This window comes from Ictidomys tridecemlineatus, chromosome X (genome assembly GCF_052094955.1).
Source record: "Ictidomys tridecemlineatus isolate mIctTri1 chromosome X, mIctTri1.hap1, whole genome shotgun sequence".
NCBI lineage: Eukaryota > Metazoa > Chordata > Mammalia > Rodentia > Sciuridae > Ictidomys > Ictidomys tridecemlineatus.
Genome location: NC_135493.1, coordinates 31,022,547 through 31,041,869, shown reverse-complemented (window position 1 = coordinate 31,041,869; position 19,323 = coordinate 31,022,547). Strand labels below are relative to the sequence as shown.

Below are 19,323 nucleotides of genomic sequence, written 5' to 3'. Positions count from 1 at the left end.
TATTTGTGCTGGTGTTTTATATTTGTCCACATATTAGAAGAATTTGGCCTATAGACATTTTTTGGTGATATGACATTGTAAATAAATACGATTGTGCCCATTTTCTGATAAGGAAAGCATTGGCTTAGTTTCTTTGGGCTTGTTCAAGCACTGATCCTTTTGCATGTGTTTAGCATCATTGAATGGGTCTTCTAATAATTTATTCTTTCAAATGCCTAATGTATCAATAGTTAGTTGTTAGCTTTTGGAATGGAATTTTAAAGAAGAGGCTGGGGATATAGCTCAGTGGTAGAGCATGTGTTTAGCAAGTGTGAGACCTTAGATTCCTTCCCAGTGCCAAAAAGAAAGAAAGAAAAAAAAAACGAAGTGAAGACCATTGCTACAGAAATGACTTGAATAGTTTTAATATGAAGCAGGCTGTTGCTAATGCTATAGGAATGAGAACTTTACCAGGTTGTCACTCATATCTGCCATTCACTTCTTTAGAATATTTCATTTTCTTGGGCTGGGGATATAGATTAGTGTTAGAGCACTTGTATAGTGTCCATGAGGCCATGGTTCAATCACTAGTGCTGAAGAAAATACCCAAGAATGTTTTATTTTCTCTATCTTACTATATGGACTGTTATTTTCTCTTGCAATAAATACTTAAGATTGGAATACAGCTGTTAAACTGGGGTCCAGAACCAGTTTTTTTTTTCTTTGCAATACCAGGGATTGAAGCTAGGGGTGCTCTACCACTGGTTACATCCCCACCTCAGCCTTTTTTGGGGGGGGTGGGGGAGATCAAGGATTGAACTCAGGGACACTTCACCACTGAGCCACATCCCCAGCCCTATTTTGTATTTTATTGAGAGACAGGGTCTCAGCACCTTGCTTTTACTGAAGCTGGCTTTGAACTCATGATCCTCCTGACTCAGCCTCCCAAGCAGCTGGGATTACAGGCATGTGCCACCATGCCTGGCCCACCCCAGCCCTTTTTATTGTTTATTTTGAGACATGGTTTTGCTAAATTGCTGAGGCTGGCCTTGAACTTGCAATCTTCTGCCTTAGCTTTCTGAGTTGCTAAGATTATATCCATGTACAACTGTACCCAGCTCAGAACCAATATTTCAATGTTCTTTCAATATGCATATTATTATTATTGAATGCCTACTTATTTGCACTATACTAAATGTTGGGATTATAGCAGGGAACAGCACAAAGTCTGTCTTTACGTTCTAGTTGGGGACACACACACACTGTTAGCAGGATTTTGTTTTCACAATTATAAAAATCAAGCTCCCATATGATCTATTCAAAGTACAGTACCATATTATTTAAATGATAGAATATAAGTAAATTGCTTGTTCTATCAGTCCATGTGCTTCACCCAAACTTGATGGCTCTTAGGACATTGATTTCCCATAACCTTTTTTAAAAAATATTTTTTTTAGTTGTAAGTGGACATACCTTTATTTTTAATTCATATGTGGTGCTGAGGATCAAACCCAGTGCCTCACACACACACTAAGTGGGAGCTCTGCTGCTGAGCCATAATCCCAGTCCCTCCCATAACCTTTTAAAGGGATTTTTTCACAATTGTTTCTTCAAAAAATGAATTGTGTACTATGACTTTTACCCACATTTTCTTTTAATATGTCTGTATTTAAGTGGAATGCTCCTATTCAATGGAAGATTTGATCTAAAATGTTTCTGTTTTCTTAAAGGCTAAAGATCATTATATTCCCTCCAATTCCTGATCCTGGAAAGATTTTTAAAGAAATGTTTGGAGACCAGAATGATGATACCCTGGTAAGCACTGACTCCATGGGGGCTTGAAATTTTTTTTGAGGCTAGCTGTGAGATTTTTTAATAATTGTGGTAAAATAGGCATAACATAAAAGTTACCATTTCAATAATTTTAACCATACAGTTCAGAGTCATTAAGTACATTTACAAGGTTATGTAACAATCACCACTGTTTATACCCCAAACCTTCATCTCCCAAACAGAAACTGTGTTCATTAAATAATAACTTCCCATTCCCCCATCTCCCTGCCTCTAGTAACCACTAGTCTACTTTCTGTCTCTGGGAATTTTCCTTTTCTAGGTACCTCATATATATGTAATCAGACAATATTGCCTTTTTGTGTCTGACTCACCTCATTTAGCATCATATTTCAAAGTTTTCATGTGGGTCAGAATTTCATTTTGAAATTGGTCATTTTAAATTACAGTTTATCTAAAAGATTAAAGAAGAACAGATTGCATATATTGGGTCTAAGGTCAAGTATACCAACTAAAAAGGCCTCAGACTACTTTGCCCATCTCTGATCACTGGGCTTCATATTCTTTCTGAGATAGGGGATATATTTTATTGACACATGTACAAGGAGGAGGCTCCATTATGAAGCTGGCCTAATAGGCTACCTGAATCTTGGGTAATTTTTAAAATTTGGTGCAGGGAAATATAAAGATGGAGTAATCAATGGAAATGCACTTTGTTCATGCTATTGCATGGAAAACTGAACTGCAAACACAGGGAAATAGAAGAGACCCACCCCAACTGCTATTGTTGATTTCTAGGAGATTCTCATAATAGAATTTGTGGCTAGAAACCTAAGACATTATGGGGACAAAAGATGTTGAGGTTCTGTGATAAATACATTCACTCTAATGAAATAATAGAGACACTAAATGAAATAAATATCATACTGTATATATCTTAAATTAGTAATAAGAGGCATAGGGCAATTAATTTGTAGAAGTAGCATATCATACTAGATAATAGCCTGGGCTCTGGAGTCAAATTGTCTGGATTCAAATCTTTGCTATGTCATTTACTGTCTTTTTGACCTTAGGTAACTTCCTTAGCCTCTCTGTGACTTGGTCTTCCCATTTGTCAAGTTGGAAGTAACAACAGCACCTGCCTTATAGTGCTGTTATGTGGATTCAATTAACTTAATACAAATAGTTAATTCTATAACAACTGGTTAGCATGTCTGGAACATTGTAAGTGCTTAATAAGTGTTAGTGATGAGTTTTACTATTGGTAATAATTTCTAATTATCTTTAATACCCAAATAATTCACAAGGGTAATTTGACTGACATTTGACTAGGGAAGGAAGGCAAGCCATTACAGGCAAGCCATCAGATGAGGATCTCTCTAGATCACTTTTTCACCAAGTCAACTTCACAAATGGTGGGTGACTGCCAGACCCTGGAGGATAGGGTGCCAATAAGCAATCAGGTCCAAAAATCTGATACCTGATTAGGAGATTGATTGTAAACCATAAGTGGAGTTGACTGTGGCAACCATTGGTTCTTTAACTTTAGTTGAGTTAAAGTCAACTGGAATACTTGTAAGAAATATAGATTCCTGGGTCCTGCCTCCAGAAATTCTGAATTGGCAGGTTAAGGGTGAGTCTCAGGAATATGCATATTAAACAGGAGCTTACAGATGATTCTGCTCCTGGTAAGATGGTCTGTAAACCACACTTCAAAAATCATTGTTATAGGGCTAGAATTGTAACTCGGCGGTAGAGTGCTTGCCTAGCATGTGTGAGGCACTGAGTTCGATTCTCATTACCATATATAAATAAATAAATTAGGGCTGGGAATATAGTTCAGTTGGTAGAGTGCTTATCTCGCATGCACAAGGGCCCTGAGTTCAATCCCCAGCACCACAAAAAATAAATAAACGATATAAATAAATATAAAATAAATAAATAAAGTAAAGGTCCATTGACTACTAAAAATTGTTTTTAAAAAATCAGTTATAGATATTTTCCTTAGAATTACCACTCTCTCTTTTTTCATTTCAATAGCTACTGTGATAGATACTAGAAGTTAGAAATTGTGCAAGTACTGTAACAACTCTAAGCAGTTATTGAAAGTCTGCTATGTGCCAGAGAGTATAATATATGCTTGCTTATATTATCTTATTGAATCCTTAACCAACGTATGGAGTATGTGTTTTTAGTATCATTTTACAGATAAGGAAGTAGAACATCCATGAGGTTAAATAACTTAGTTGTGATTACACAACTAGTTGGTGGTAAGGTAAGATTTGACCCAGAACTGTCTGATTCTAGAGTTCTCTTGATTTTTCTACTAATGTGCTATTGCCTCTTGCCAGGTATAACAAGGCCCTCAAGGACCTTAATATAATATATCTAAGACATTCCAACCAAAGCATTGATGAGACATATATTTTCAGCTTAATATCTAGTTTTTAATAAGTAGTGGGGAAGTGGCAGTTTTCATGCGTTACTGGTGGTCTTATAAAGAAGGTATTGAGGTTGAATATCCCTTATCACCAATGCTTGGGACCAGAAGTATTTCCAGATTTCAGATTTTGGAATATTTTCTTAGACTTCATTGGTCAAGCACCCCCAATCCAAAATTCTGAAATAGAAAATGCTCCAAAATTTAAAACTTATTAAGTATCATGTTAGCACCCAAAAATTTTCAGATTTCAGAGCATTTTAGATTTTGAATTTTTGAATTAGAGATGCTCACCCTATATATATCTTTTCTGGAGGACAACTTGGCAAATTATAACAAAAATCTTTGGTCCTATAATTATTCTTTTAGGAACAGATTTTTTTGTGGTGCTGGGGATTGAACCTGGGTCCTCATGCATGCCATGCAAATGTTCTACCAACTGAACAACATCCCCATCCTTAGGAATAGATTTTAAGGGGAACAATCAATCAATGGCATAAGGATGATCAATGTATCATTTGATTTCTTTTTTTTCCTCCTCTTTTTTTTTCCTGCATTGGGGATTGAACCCAAGTTCTCACACATGCTGCACAAGTGCTTTACCACTGAGCCCTTTTTACCCCAGCCCTTTTTAGTTTATTTTGAGCAGGGTCTTACTAATTGCTGAGGCTAGCCTCAAATTTATGATCCTTCTGCCAGAGGCCGAAGTTGGGATTATAAGTATGTGCCTCCAAGCCTGGGGCATCATTTTTCATCTAACATGAAAAATTAGAAACCAATGAGAAATAAAAAATCTAGAATTAGTTTTAAAATTTAGTTTTTCTATGCATTTAATGTCTTAAAAATTCAAGAATAAGAAAGATTAGAAACCTGAATATATTACAATCCTAATTTTTATTAGACGAGTATTAATATATACGTAGAACAAACAATGAGTGGAAGGAAATGGGTCAGAATGAATGATCATCTCCAGGAAGAGGGATTGTGGGTAACTAATAATATTCTGTCTACCTTTATGAAATTTCCAAATTGCCTATAATGAGCATGTATTAGTTTTATAATAAAAGAACCCCTGTATAAGTCATTAATAAAGAGAAAGAATATTGTAGTCAACCAGTCTGAGAGATAATAGGGACTTGAACTTAGATGGTAACAGAGGAGATTGATGTAAGAGACATTATTAAAGCAAACTCATTGTGACTTGGTGACTCTGTGTGGATGATAAAAGGTGTGGAGAGTAAAAAATAATTTCAAGTTTTCAAGTCTGGGCAATAGAGTGAACGATGGTAACATTGACAGCAAAATCAGATCAATTATCTTTCTCAGAGATGGGAAAATTGCTTTTTTTCAATTTTCTGTCTAGAGGATAATATGTTGTTTTTGTCCCGATGAGTCAGATAATTCTGTAATTTAGTGAGGCAGATATACCAACAAGATGGACCACTAAAAGCATGAGATGTTTTTGTTCATGGTGGTTGCAGACCATTAAACAAAATCAGTTCTTTAAAACTAAAAGTATAATAAAAATGCCAGACATGGGAAAGGGTAAAGGAACAGATTTTTCTGTCTGCTTTTAACCAAATGAATAATCTGCTTTCTTCACATGGAAGCAATTCTCTCAAATTGATCTGCACATACAGCACAAGGACTAACCTTTTATTTCTATAATCATCAAGTTACAGAATGAACAAGACCCTAGAGATCATCTAATGAAATAGATGTTTACATGTTTTGTTATTTCCCTTTAATTGCAGTTTTCAAAACTCTAGATTCTCATTCAACTTCCTCACTTTAGGACTTTTGGGGCCATAGAGAAGTTTCTAAAGAACTATCATATAGAGATGCAACTGTAGAACTTGGATTATTACCAGGTAGCCTAAAGTTACCAACTCCTAATCCAAAGAAAGAATCCATATCCTTTAAAAACATTCTTCAATTCTATACCACACCATCAATAATGCTTCTTTTTTGGGGGGCGGGGTTGGGTACCAGGGATTTAACCCAGGGGTGCTTAACCACTGAGGCATATCCCCAGCTCTTTTTATTTTTCAGTCAGAGTCTCACTTAGTTGCTTAGAGCTTCACTTAGTTGTTGAGGCTGGCTTTGAACTTGTGATCCTCCTGCTTCAGGCTCCAGAGGTGCTGGAATTACAGGCATGTGTCACTGAGCATGGCTCAATAATACTTCTTTAAAGAAATTTATTTGGATGTGGCTACAAATTAAATCATCACTATAGTTTTTCTTAAGATTTCTAGTGTTTTGATGATGTTTTTGTTCATCACTGTAGTAACGTTTTGGCCAACAGCATTTCTTCCTCTTGCTTTGCTATTTGCCTTTTCCTTATGACTAATTGGGCTGCTAGCCATATTTGGGGTGGGAGAGGGGGACTGCAGAGGGAATTGCTTCTCCTCTGTATCTTCATTTCTTTCATCTATAAAAAATATCTGTTCTTCCCCTACTTCTTGGAAACCAATTAAAATTTCAATACTGTGCCAATTTTACATTCCTGATCCGAAAACAGCTTTTTAACTCCCAAATATTTTTTTTCCTCTAGTGGTTATCCTTAAAAACTAAGAATGCTTCCTTCCATAGCCAAAATAGCATTGTCACAGTTTTAAAATTATTAATTCCTTCATGTCATCTAATACTCAGTTCATATTCAAATTTTTCCAACTCTCCCAATTGTCTGGGGACAAATATCTTCCAATTGTCCCACTAATAACAGTAGTGATAACAGCATGCTCCTTCCTGCTATCTGCACTTCTTACCCTCCCTTGCCACCTGGAGTATTCAGGGTGGTGTTATGCTAGCATCCTGTCAACCCTTCAGCGAATGCTTTTAAGCTAGTGACTGTCTCGCTTGAATCAGTAATTTCTGTAGGTGCCATAAAATGATGAGTTTCTCATTCTATCATTTCAGCTACATTTATAAGCTGGCACTTTCTTATGAAGCACTGCTTTCAATCATCAGCTGACTGATTGATAGGTCAGAAATTCAGTCTCTGCTAAAAAGCCAGGATGCAAGTTTAATTCTTTCCCCTATTTACAAAATTTTAAAGTGAGGAGTTGAATTAATAACCACTTCAAGTGGTACCAAATGAGACCCATTTACCATATTCAACTCATCCTCTTTCAAGCAGTAGTACTCTTAACATGTGGGGATGTACAATTTTTATTGTACAACTTTCTATTTTGACTGTTGATCTGAAGAGGACTGGGGCATGAAATAGGTTGATTCCTATACAGAATACCAGTGATTTTATGTGGTACTTGGGTATAAAAACACACTTGACTTCTATAGACAATTCACTGTGAAAAATATCTTAACCAAATCTTGAAAATAATGTTAAATTCAAACATGATATCCCATCATACTACTGAATTTATTTCTTTTTAATATATAAACATATGCATTATTTTTCTAGGCTTGGATGACTAGCAACTAAACACCAGTTATATTATTCTCATAAATATTGATTTTTTTCACATATGATATTTTACCTATTTGGTCATTATTTTATTGTTTAAGACCTTATTTTTTAAATTACTGGGCGTGTTCTTGAATGCCTATAATCCTAAAAACTTAGGAGGTTGAGGCAGGAGGGTCACAAGTTTGGGGCCAGCCTCAGCAACTTAGCAAGGCCCTAAGTAACAGTGTGACCCTGTCTCAAAATAAAATATAAAAAGGGCTGTGGATGTGGCTCAGTGGTTAAGCACCTCTGAGTTCAATCATTATTACAAGATGAATAAATAAATAAATGGCAGCATAAGGATTGAATTATAGACTGGTAATTTTGTAGATGGCTTTATTTTTTTTCTACAAGTGACTTTAAAATTAGTCTGGCATAGAATTTATAAAATTGAATGCTAGGTTATATTTTTATATTTATTCCTATTCCTTCACATAACATAGTCCATGTAGTGCCCAGGCAAAGACCACAGTATTAATAAAGGGTAAAAATGAGAGTAATCTAAGTTCTAGGAGTGAAGAAAGGCAGTTGAAAAGATTAATGTATTCTTAGAGGCCAGTCTGCTTTAGTGTTCACCTTATTGAAACATATCACTTTTTTTCTTATCCAGCACAGTTAAGCATTGAGTCTTAACTACTAACTACCAGAAACCAATGAAACTGTCATTTTCAGGGAATATTTATAATTAAAATACTTTCTTATAAAAGAATTACTTACTTATTGTAGAAAACGAGAACTGCAGATAATCAAAAGAAAAATAAAGGCCGGACTTGGTGGCTCACGTCTGTAATCCCAGCAGCTCAGGAGACTGAGACAGGAAGTTCCTGAGTTCAAAGCCAGCCTCAGCAATGGCAAGGTACTAAGCAACTAAGTGAGCCCCTGTCTCTAAAATAAAAAATACAAAATAGGGCTGGGCATGTGACTCAGTGGTGGAGTGCCCCTGAGTTCAATCCCCAGTACCCCACCCCCAGAAAAAAAAGAGAAAAATAAAATCACTCTTAATCCTATCACCTACACATGACTAACTTGACTGACTGCACAAAAAGATAGAAATATACCTAATGATGAATGGAATAATAGCAACAACAGCAATAGTTTAAACTCACTGAACCTTTACTACCTGTCATATACTTTTCTAAACATGTCCCCCATTAATCCGTCCCCATCCTGAGGTAGATATGTATTATCTTCATTATATAGATGAATAAAATGACATACCAGAATGATGTGAACTGCTCAAGGTTACACTGCTGTTATACAACAGAACTGGGATCCAAACTTATATAAGTGGCCTCATAGAGAGCCCTCGATTAGTGTTACTTCTGTGTATGAATATATATTTGATGCTCACTACAGGGTTTTGTATTAATATCTCTCCTGTCATTTTGGATATTTGAAGCTCTTAACATTTTCTTAGGAAGGTTTCATGGCACTGGCTTGTCCTGAATTATTTAAACGTTGATAGAGTTCACTGCACTTATAATTGCAAGTCATTTTGGCAATATATTGTCACATGTCCTGCCTTTGGTATCTTAAATGTATCATCCATTTTCTTCTGACCTAAAATGTTGTCAAAGACAACTGACAATATTGTTTTCCTTTCCACATGAAAACACTTGGCCTTTTTGCCTAGTTGTCAAGATGTTTTTCCTTCAAAATCCAATAATTTTGCCACAAGATACCTTAGTGTTGTTGATTATTCTGGGTTGACTCTCTGAAGTACAGGTTGAGGAACTCTAATCTGAAAACAAAATCCAGAATGCTCCAACATCTGAAGTGTTTGGAGCACTAACATGCTGCCACCTAGCACAAAATTCTGCATCATGAAACTTTGTTTTATTCACACAATTACTAAAAACACTATATATTTTGTATATGAAGGGTAATTTTTACCATTCGGTCTCTGTGCATAAGCAACATAAGTGAACTTATGTTTAGGCTTGGGTCTCATCCCCGAAATATCTCATTATATATATGCAAATATGCAAAAACCTTCCAAATTCAAAACACTTCTGATTCCAAGCATTTTTCCTGATTTTTTTTAAAAATTGAATTTTTAGATTTTTCTTTTTAGATATACATGACAGTAGAGTGTATTTTGACATATTATACAAACATGGAGTATAACTTATTCTAATTAGGATCCCATTCTTATGGTTGAACATGAGGTGGAGTTACACTGGTTGTGTATTCATGTATGAACATAGAAAAGTTCTGTCCAATTCATCCTACTTTCTTTCTTGTTCCAAACATTTCAATAAGGGGTATTCAACCTATTCTGTTTCTATTCCCTTTGCCTTTTATATTTGCCACATCCTGTTGAATAATTTTTACATCCTTTTTATTAAAAAAAATCACCTTTCATTTTCCCTTTTTCTTTTGGCTTTATCTAATATCTGTTGTGTTTATTCACCTCATGTTCCCTCTTGGTTAGTCTCCATTTCTGAAATGAAATGATTATTTCTTTTTACTTCTAGTTCTTTCGTGAATCTTGTCATCTCATTTCTGAGTTTTTGTTTGTTTGGAGTGGTACCAGAGATTGAATCCAGGGGCACTTAACCACTGGGCCACATCCTCAGTCCTGTTTTGTTTATATATTTTATTTTGAGCAGAGCCTCACTAATTTGCTGGCTTTGAACTTGCAGTCCTCCTACTTCAGCCTCCTGAGCCACTGGGGTTATAGGTGTGCACCACCACACCCAGGTTCAGAGTTGTTCTTATTCTGACATTTCATATATGATTCCATGTCATTTACATTGTTTTATTTTTATTTTTTAGTTGTAGATGGACACAGTATCTTTATTTATTTATTTTTATGTGGTGCTGAGGATCAAACCGAGGGTCTCACACCTGTGAGGCAAGTGCTCTACCACTGAGCTACAGCCCCAGCCCCTACATTGTTTTTCATATCATGTAACTTTTTCTTAGCAAGTTCAGCTAGTTTTAAAATGTTATATTGTAGTTTTCATTAATTTTTGTGGGCATATCTTTCTGGTATGTTTTATTATGTAAAAATATTATTCTTATGCGCAATTTTACATGAAATTAGCTTCTGAACTTTTGTATGGAGGCTCAGTTTCAGGAATTGTTTTTAATTTCATGACTATCGAACTCCATATATTATTGCTTTTGAGAATTGTTGTGGCAAACAGTTACTTCTGAAATGTGAATGCCTTCTGAAATCTCCTTGCTCTGTTTCCTGACTCCTGTACCTTTTTTTCTTTCTCTCTAAAATCTTTTTAAACTTTTCATCATTTCTTCTCTTCCTCATCCATTTTTCCTTCCTCCCTCCCTAAGCCTGCTGCCTTTTGTGTCTTATCCGCAATTACCATAGTTTCCATTCCTCTTGTCCCAGTCCTGTCCAGTTTGGAGTCTGTTTCTACTCTTTTCTTGTCAGAGTGCAGCTTTGCCCTGCAAGGGAACATTGGATGATTAGTTTTAAGAGTTCATGTGGGCTCAGGCTGTTCCCATTCGACACCATGGACTTCCGCTCAACTGCTATTTGAAGGGGCAGACCCCCTTCCTTCCATTTTCAGCTCTTGTTCATAAATTAGTTCACTGATGTGTATATGAATTATTTCAGAGTTCTCGGATCTCTCAGAGGCTATGTTGATTCCCTCTGTGTACTCTTCCATAGCTGATACCATTTGGTCTGGTTTGCCCCCACCCTCTCTTATTTGGAGTACAAGAAGTTGTTTTCATGTAGTTTAGCTGTAGATGTGTCAGTGAATTTTGGTTTTGCTTTCCTATTTACCCTACTTATCTTTCCTATTTGTGTTTTTGGTACCGGGGATTGAACCCAGGGGTGCTTAACCACTGAGCCACATCCCCAGCCCTTTTTATTTTTTATTTTGAGACAGGGTCTCCCTAAGTTGCTTAGAGCCTCATCGAGTTGCTGAGTCTGCCTTCAAACTTGCAATCCCTGCCTTGGCCTCTTGAGCTGCTGGGATTACAGGTGTATGCCACCATGCCCAGCTCTGTTTGTGTTTTTTATGGCAGCATTTTGAGACATTAAAAAACTAGGCTGTCACCATCACCTTCCCCTAAGAATTTCTCTGCAAACTACAGATCATTGGCCAAAACCTGTCACCTGCTACCTGTTTTCATACAGTTTTTGACCTAACATGGTTTTTGGTAGTGTTTCATCTTTTTATGTGTATGTGTCATGTTGAGGATCAAATCCGGGGCAAAAGTACTTTAACAATGAGTTATACATGTATCCCACCAGCCCTACTTTAAATTCTTTGATTGGTATTGACAGATTATCATCCCGAGAGGTATACAAGTTAAATATCCAGTAAGGATACCAGTTAGATAAGTTATGGTGCAATTTATGCAATGAAATATTATACACAGGTTAAAGAAAAGGAGGTTGATCTATTTTACTGATATATAAAAATATATGACATGCTGTTAATGAAACACCTGGGTTTCAAATGAAGAGTAGTATTTCTTCATGTTAAGGAAACAAAAGCATTAGAATACACAAAATTAATTTTTTCACAAGAAGCATAGATTACAACTAAGATGTGCTAATTTATATACTTATCAGTAGTATATCCAAATGATTGTTTGACCATACTATTGCCAACATTGTGTTATCTAATTTAAAAAATTATTGTCAAGCTGATAGAGGAGAAAAAGGCATCTTATCTTAGTATTATGTAATAGGCTTCATATTTTTGCATAAGCTTCAATTACAACTCTTTTGTGAAATTCTTGTTCCTTGTCCTTTTTCCCTGTGTGATATTTCTTTTTCTTGAAGGTTCAAAAAGTTCTTAATATATTAGATAGTAATCCTTTGGCTTGTCATCTACGTTTGCCTCTTTATTTCATGTAGGGTGATTAATTATGTACAAAAGATTATTTTGTTTTGCTCAGTAATCCCAATGACCCAGGAGGCTGAGGCTGGAGGATTGCAAGTTGGAGGCCAGCCTTAGCAACTTAGCAACACTGTGTCTCAAAATAAAAAATAAAAAGAGCTAGAGATGTAGCTCAGTGTTAGAGTATTCATGTGTTCAATCCTCAATGCAAAAAAAAAAAAAAAAGATTTTTTTCCCTGCAGTAAAATCTTTCTTTTCCATGATGATGATGATTACAATGTTGATGTGTAGAAAGCCCTTTCCACTTCAGATTTATCTACTGTTCCCCTGTATACTTTTGTAGTACTTACTTGATTTTTTTTTAACTTTTAGTTCTTTAATCCATCAGGAATTTATTTGAGTAGTCTATGAGATAGGGTTTAACTTTGTTTTGCAAATGTTTAGCCAGTTGTCTTAGTGCCATTTATTGAATAAGTCATTATTTCAAGTTTATATAATTTTTGAGATAGCTTTTATGAGAAGTATGCACATTTTCAAATTTTTAAAACATAAGGTTTGTTGGTTTGTAATTTACAAACAATAAAATTTATTCTTTTTAAGTGTCCAATGAGAAGAGTCTTAGCAAACATATATGGAATATTTCTATCATTCCCCCAGTTTCCTTGTGCCTCTTTGCAGTTAATCCTCCTGACCTTAGACTCTTGCAACAGTTGATCTGTTTTCTGACCCTACAGTTCTGCCATTTCCAGAATGTTATATAAATAGAACCATATGATACATAGCTTCTTGAGTCTGGTGTCTTTCACTTAGCATAATATACTTAAGATATAGCAACATTGTTACATACATCAATATTTCATTTTTTAATAGATAAGTGAGAAATGACCTTATTTATTTATTTTTTGTGCTGAGGATCGAACCCAGTGCCTCACACATGGTAGGCAAGCATTCTACCACTGAGCCACTTTATTGCTAAATAGTAAATGGTTATACCATTGTTTATTTAACCATTGAATTGTTCAGGGACATCAGGATTTTGTTATTTGGGGCCATTATGAATAAAGCTGATAGAAACATTCATGTCTTTGTGTGGGCATGTTTTCATTTCTTCTGGATAAATATCTAGGAGTGGGATTTCAGGGTCATATGGTAAGTATATATTTAGTTCTTAAAGAAATTTTTAGCCTGTTTTCCAGACTGACTGGATGCTTTTACGCTTCATCGAACAATAATGTGAAAGATCCAGTTACTCTGCATCCTCAGCAGCACTTGGAATTGTCAGTATTTTAACTAGTTATTCTACTAAATTTTCAGGATTAAATAGTTTATTTAGAATAATTTAGATATATTTTTTAGTATCAGGGATTGAACTCAGGGCCACTCAACCACTGAGCCACAACCCCAGCCCTATTTTGTGTTTTATTTAGAGACAGGGTCTTGCTGAGTTTCTTAGTGCCTCGCTAAGTTGCTAAGGCTGGCTTTGAACTAACAATCCTCCTGCCTCAGCTTCCCAAGCTGCAAGAATAATTTGGATATTTTAAGTTGTGTTTCCCAACTCATTTTTTATACACTCTCTAAGACTGGATACTCCTAAATTGCTCCATCCATCTCTAATTGTCTACCCTGAGGCTGCCTAATAATCATAGTTGTTCACTTCTGGGTTTTTTGTTGTTGTTGTTGTTGTTGTTGTTGTTTAAAATTCCATTTCTTCCCCCAAACTTAAAAACTATAGCATATCAAAGTAGAAAAAGAGCTTAGATATAATCTAGTGCAAGGTTTGGCAAGCTTTTTCTGTAAAGGGCCAGATAGTAAATATTTTTGGCTTTGCAAGCCATTAAGCCATTTCAGTCTTTCTTACAACTCTACTAGTACAACATGAAAGAAGTCACAGGCAGTATAGAAAAAAATGGGCATTTTCCAAATAAAACTTTACTTATAAAAACAGGCAGCTCGCCAGATTGGCCTGGATTAGTGTTTTCCCACCCCTGGTTTAGTCTTAACAACTTTATTTCACATTCGAGAGCACTGAGCTCATATTTCTTCCTTTCCTCAGATTTATAAATAAAGAGGCAAGCACCAAGATATTGGCTTTCACCATAAGGATGTTAGATAAAGCCATTAATCAAAGAGGCTTTCTAAAGTTTTAATTGAGCTAAGACTTTTGAGACAGCCTGATGTATTGCCATTCACTGAGATGTTAACTTTTAAAAATATTTTTTTAGTTGTAGTTGGACACAGTACCTTTATTTTATTTTATTTATATTATTTTTATGTGGTGCTGAAGATCGCACCTAATGTCTCTCATGTGGTAGGCGAGCATTCTACCACTGAGCCATAACCCCAGCCAAAGATGTTAACTTTTTGAGCCTGTCATATCTCTGGAGCAATGGTAAAATTAAAAAAAAAAAGGTGATAAAGGTCCAAGTGAAACAGTTTAAGTAAGAAAAGCATGCACCATTTTATTCATCCTCAAAAGACTGTTTCCAATTTGGAAAGATCCACATTTCTTTGTCTCTTGAGACAGCAATTGAATATGATGTAACAATCCCATGCTTTTCCCATCTTTAATGTTAGTTCTTGATTGGTTTTTTTTCACTAATTGTTTAAATAGATGAGTATTCTTAGGTTGACAAACAAAAACAAGGAAAACATTATACTCCTGGTTCCTTGCACGCAAACCTAAAAATAGGCATTGGCTAAGACTACTCAGGGAAAGGACATTGTTTAGAAAAGTCATCCTGTATGTTTCTTCCTTCCTTGCAGCATTGGAAGAAGTATGACATCTATGAGAAGCAATCCAAAGAAGAAACTGACGCTGTAGTGCTGATTGAAAACCTGAAGAAAGCTCCTCAGTGATGGGGATAATTTATTTTTACCTTCAATGTGACCTTGTGAGGATTCATCACATTCTCCCTTTGTTATCTGGGGACATGCTAAATGGAAACTGAAACTACTGGATCCTTTAAAAACAGGCAGCTCATAAGAGCCACAGGTCTTTGTGTGTATCATGCACCGAAAAACTAAAAATAATGGGCCCTTTGGAGAAAAGAATGGAGTCATTGAATGATAAAAGCAGACATCCTTTGCAAAGTCTTCAAACTAGGGGACAAAGCAAAAAGTCATGATGGCAGTTGAACTAACCTTTTGAAGAGTTGTGACAACTTCCTAAGGATCTAGCTTGCCTTGTATTTTTTGTGTCAGATAACCCTGAGAAATTTTATTTGTGAGGGAACTCATTTTGGGTATAAGTGCTAATAATGTTGAACTTGACTCACAAAGAACAGCTAACAAACAAAATCGTTACAATCTGGCATCTGTTTCTTTTCTTTTTTTTTTTTTGAGATCCCATTGAGTAATGTTTGTGACTATTAAAACTCCTAACAGTCTAGAATCATCATCTACTTCAATAGCATTTCCCTCTACTTTGAAAGCCCTAGAAAGGAGTGTTGGCCATGACGATGACAATGACAAAAAAGTAGACGCGGCTTCTTTACCAAGATCATTCAGGCTTTTAAGAGCAGTGGAGACAGAATGACCCATGGCATATTAGTCTGAACCAAAAAGTCTCTTGTATTTTTTCTTTACTTCTACTGCCCAAATCAAGTATTAACTATGCATCTAGCTTATACTAAGCCCCCAGCTGTGAGGGATGTACCCCCCAATAAGTTTACAATCTAGTTGGGAATCCTTAGTTTTTGCCACTTTCTTTATTTCCCACCAGTCATTTCTGAGACTTTTCAATTCCCCAGCTCCCAGGCCAATTTCCCTTTTTCCTTCTCCCTCATTTCCTTCCTTGTAGCCTTTTGATGTTCACTGAGGAGAAGGGAACAATTTGCATCTCAGGTACAGTGTGAGTTGACTGAGAAATGATGAGTAGTTCTTATATATTTTGTAAATTTTATGTGAGTTTCCAGTTTGAGGATTTTCAGCATTTGATGTTTATGCATTTTCTAAACAGAGATGAGATAGTATTTTCACTTAGAACTTAGCTGTTGGCTTAAGAAAAACATAGTTATATCTGTCTCTGTTTCTTTTCAAGATGGACCCTAGGATTTCTTATCCCTGACACAAATAATAAAGTAGAATTTGTGTGCTGTATGGATAGCCAGCCATCCAAGGCTTCAATGTATATATTCACTTTTTTTTTTTTTTTGCGTATGTTAGGATTCCATTTCCCCCCATTCCCACAACATATGCATTTGTACTCTTCCTACTTCCTCCAAATTTGAAGAATTTTGGGAAATGATAGATATTCCTCCCTTTTCTCTCAAACATACAGACTCAGGTTATTGGTAGGAACTTACGAACTTTATATCACAAGTTCCCCAAACATTTGCTATTTCGTGTTAATAAGACGAACCTCTTGGAATTCCTGCTCTTAGGGCTGGGACATAAAAGACCCCTTCTCTCCACAGGTTTAGGCAAAAGTAGCAACCTGTGTCCATGGTAGTGAAGGAGAACTGTGCCCTGGCATCTTTCAGGAAACTGGGGTACATAGCACTGGTAGATGTGAAGGTGTTTCCTCCCTATGATTTTGTTTTGGAATTCAGATTGATGTTGGGACACAGGTATGGTAGATCATTCACTTTCTCCTACTATACACTAGAAAGAATATTTGGTGTTGTCATATATGAATAAGATGACTTCCTAGCTAGGTCTTTGTAATTCAGGGACGCAAAACACTTAAATGCCTCACCCAAAGCCAGACTTTACTGGTAGCCTATTTTGATGGCAATGAGGAAGATGCTTTGAAATAACCAAGGAACTACTGGTGCTGACAGTCATGCAGCCTGGGAGTGGGGAAAATGTATTTTGTTTCCATCCTTCCCTGTTAACAGTAAAATAGTTGAGGCAGGAGGGGACACTAAATTATGGGAACACCTAGAGTTTTGCAGTGGCTAAATAATAATCCCTAGATTTTAGGAGCTCTTGGAGACATCAGTATTTCACCAGCAGGAAACTAGTAGGTTCATTTACTATTTTGTCTCACCTCTAATGGATTTTTTTCCCTATAGACAGACCTAAGTAAACTCATTGTTAAGATGGTCATTTGCCTCTTTCATTCAGATAAGTTTTTTTTTCTGTATCTGGGCACTAAAGGGATACATGAACCATTGTTAACATTTTGGGTAATATCTTCAACTAGAAGTCATTTTTGTTTAACCTCTTATAGGAAAATTTGAGTAAAATAAATATTCATTGTCTTTTTGTATATTAATTAAATGTTTTCCTTTGGTGTTATTTTGGGGAAAGCGTTGTGAGGCGTTGGTGAAGGAAAAAAGTTGGAGTTAAAAGAATAAATATTGTAAAAAAATTCCAAGGAAGCTATTTTATAATCATTTATCATAAGCTTCCCTACTGTTTTGCTGTGCCAATGTTTTCTAATATAAGGACATGCATGTACTTAGTTTAATATTAGTACAGTCTTTGGGGCTGGGTTTGTGGCTCAGTGGTTGAGCGCTAGCCTCACGTGTGAGGCACTGGGTTTGATCTTCACCACCATTTATTTATAAAATAAATAAAACAAAGATATAAAAAACATAATATTAGTACAATCTTTGCACATAACACCTAAAAGGACTTACATATTTGATAAATTTTAGTTATAATAATTAATGGAAGTGAGAAGTTAGTTCTTTCTAATGTTCAACTTAGATTAGATTACAGTATGCTTACTATTGTGGTATCCATGGCATACACAGCATACAAGACTCATGGTATGTGATGGGACACTTCTAGTTAACAATCAAGTTAGCAAGATATATTTGAGACTGAGTAAATCAGTTTTCAATAGCTGTCTTCTTAAGAGACAGTGATATAGTTTTGTATTTTCCATAACTACAACAACATGTTTGTTAATTACCCTGAATCTCTACAGGATCCAAATTCTAGAATAAGGGTGGGGGTGCTGATCCTAGTAAGGCTATTTCTGTAAGTGTCCAGAAGATTCTGGAAATCTATTTCCAGGTAAGTATGATTATCTGCTTAAATCAAAGGTCTCTAATTTTTAACAATCTACACTGAGTTTTACGATACAAAGCATTTAACTGGGAACACTTGAAGTCATAAATCTGAATGGGATCCATGGAAAACTAATTCCTGTAGCTACAAACATGTTCACTTCATCTCAGGGAAGAAGGGCTAGAATGACCTACGCATGAACTCCTGCTCCTTTAGAAATGCAACTTTATGCTCACACAAATAGCACATTATGCTACTGGGATACTATAGTTTTATCTATCTGCCTGTCTCTTTTTGCAGTACTAGGGATTGAATCCAGGGATACTGTACTACTGAACTACATTGCCAGCCCTTGTTAAATTTTATTTTGACACAGAGTCTTGCTAAATTGCTGAGACTGGCCTCATACTTGCAATCCTTCTGCCCCAGCCTCCTGAGTAGCAGGGATAACAGGTCTGTGCCACTACCATGCCTGGCTATATGTTAATAGTTTTAGAAGAAACCAAAGGATGGAAGACATCTGGGGATGTAGCTCAATGATAGAGCACTTGTCTAGCATGAGCAAGGTCCTGGGTTCAATGCCCAGCACTGGGGGGGGGGGGGAGCAAGGAAACAAAAACATTGATTTCAGATCTTCTTTCAAACCCTAATGATTTGGCCAAGCAATGATTTTTTTTTTTTTTGTAAATACTGTAAATCTTGATATGCTTTTACTTTAAGCAAAGGAGGAGTTGTATTGACATTTGGACATGGTAGATATTTTTGACCTCAGTCCCCAAGATGATTTCTTACTGAAGCTGCTTTAGCCTTTAAATGCCTTTCCCATTGATCACATTTTTTAGTTTACCATTAGCAACAGG

The 19,323-nt window shown here is 35.9% G+C and overlaps 1 protein-coding gene and 1 long non-coding RNA gene across 3 annotated transcripts in view; one reads left to right on the top strand and one right to left on the bottom strand.

Moving 5' to 3' along the window:
- The window catches only part of Il13ra1 (interleukin 13 receptor subunit alpha 1), a 59,098-nt gene extending 41,052 nt beyond the window's left edge, over nt 1-18,046 (top strand). The window contains exons 10-12 of one of the 2 annotated variants that reach the window (XM_078034334.1): nt 1,710-1,794; nt 8,406-8,535; nt 15,266-18,046. In XM_078034334.1, coding sequence (XP_077890460.1) covers nt 1,710-1,794; nt 8,406-8,507 — 187 coding nt within the window. In that variant the 3' untranslated portion in view covers nt 8,508-8,535; nt 15,266-18,046. The remainder of the gene's footprint in view (nt 1-1,709; nt 1,795-8,405; nt 8,536-15,265) is intronic. The other variant, XM_005319388.5, reaches the window with a different exon arrangement.
- LOC144371701 (uncharacterized) overlaps nt 1-19,323 on the bottom strand; it is a 76,823-nt gene that overhangs the window by 33,527 nt on the left and 23,973 nt on the right. The window contains exon 2 of the long non-coding RNA XR_013431701.1: nt 11,009-11,090. This is a non-coding gene — a long non-coding RNA (uncharacterized LOC144371701). The remainder of the gene's footprint in view (nt 1-11,008; nt 11,091-19,323) is intronic.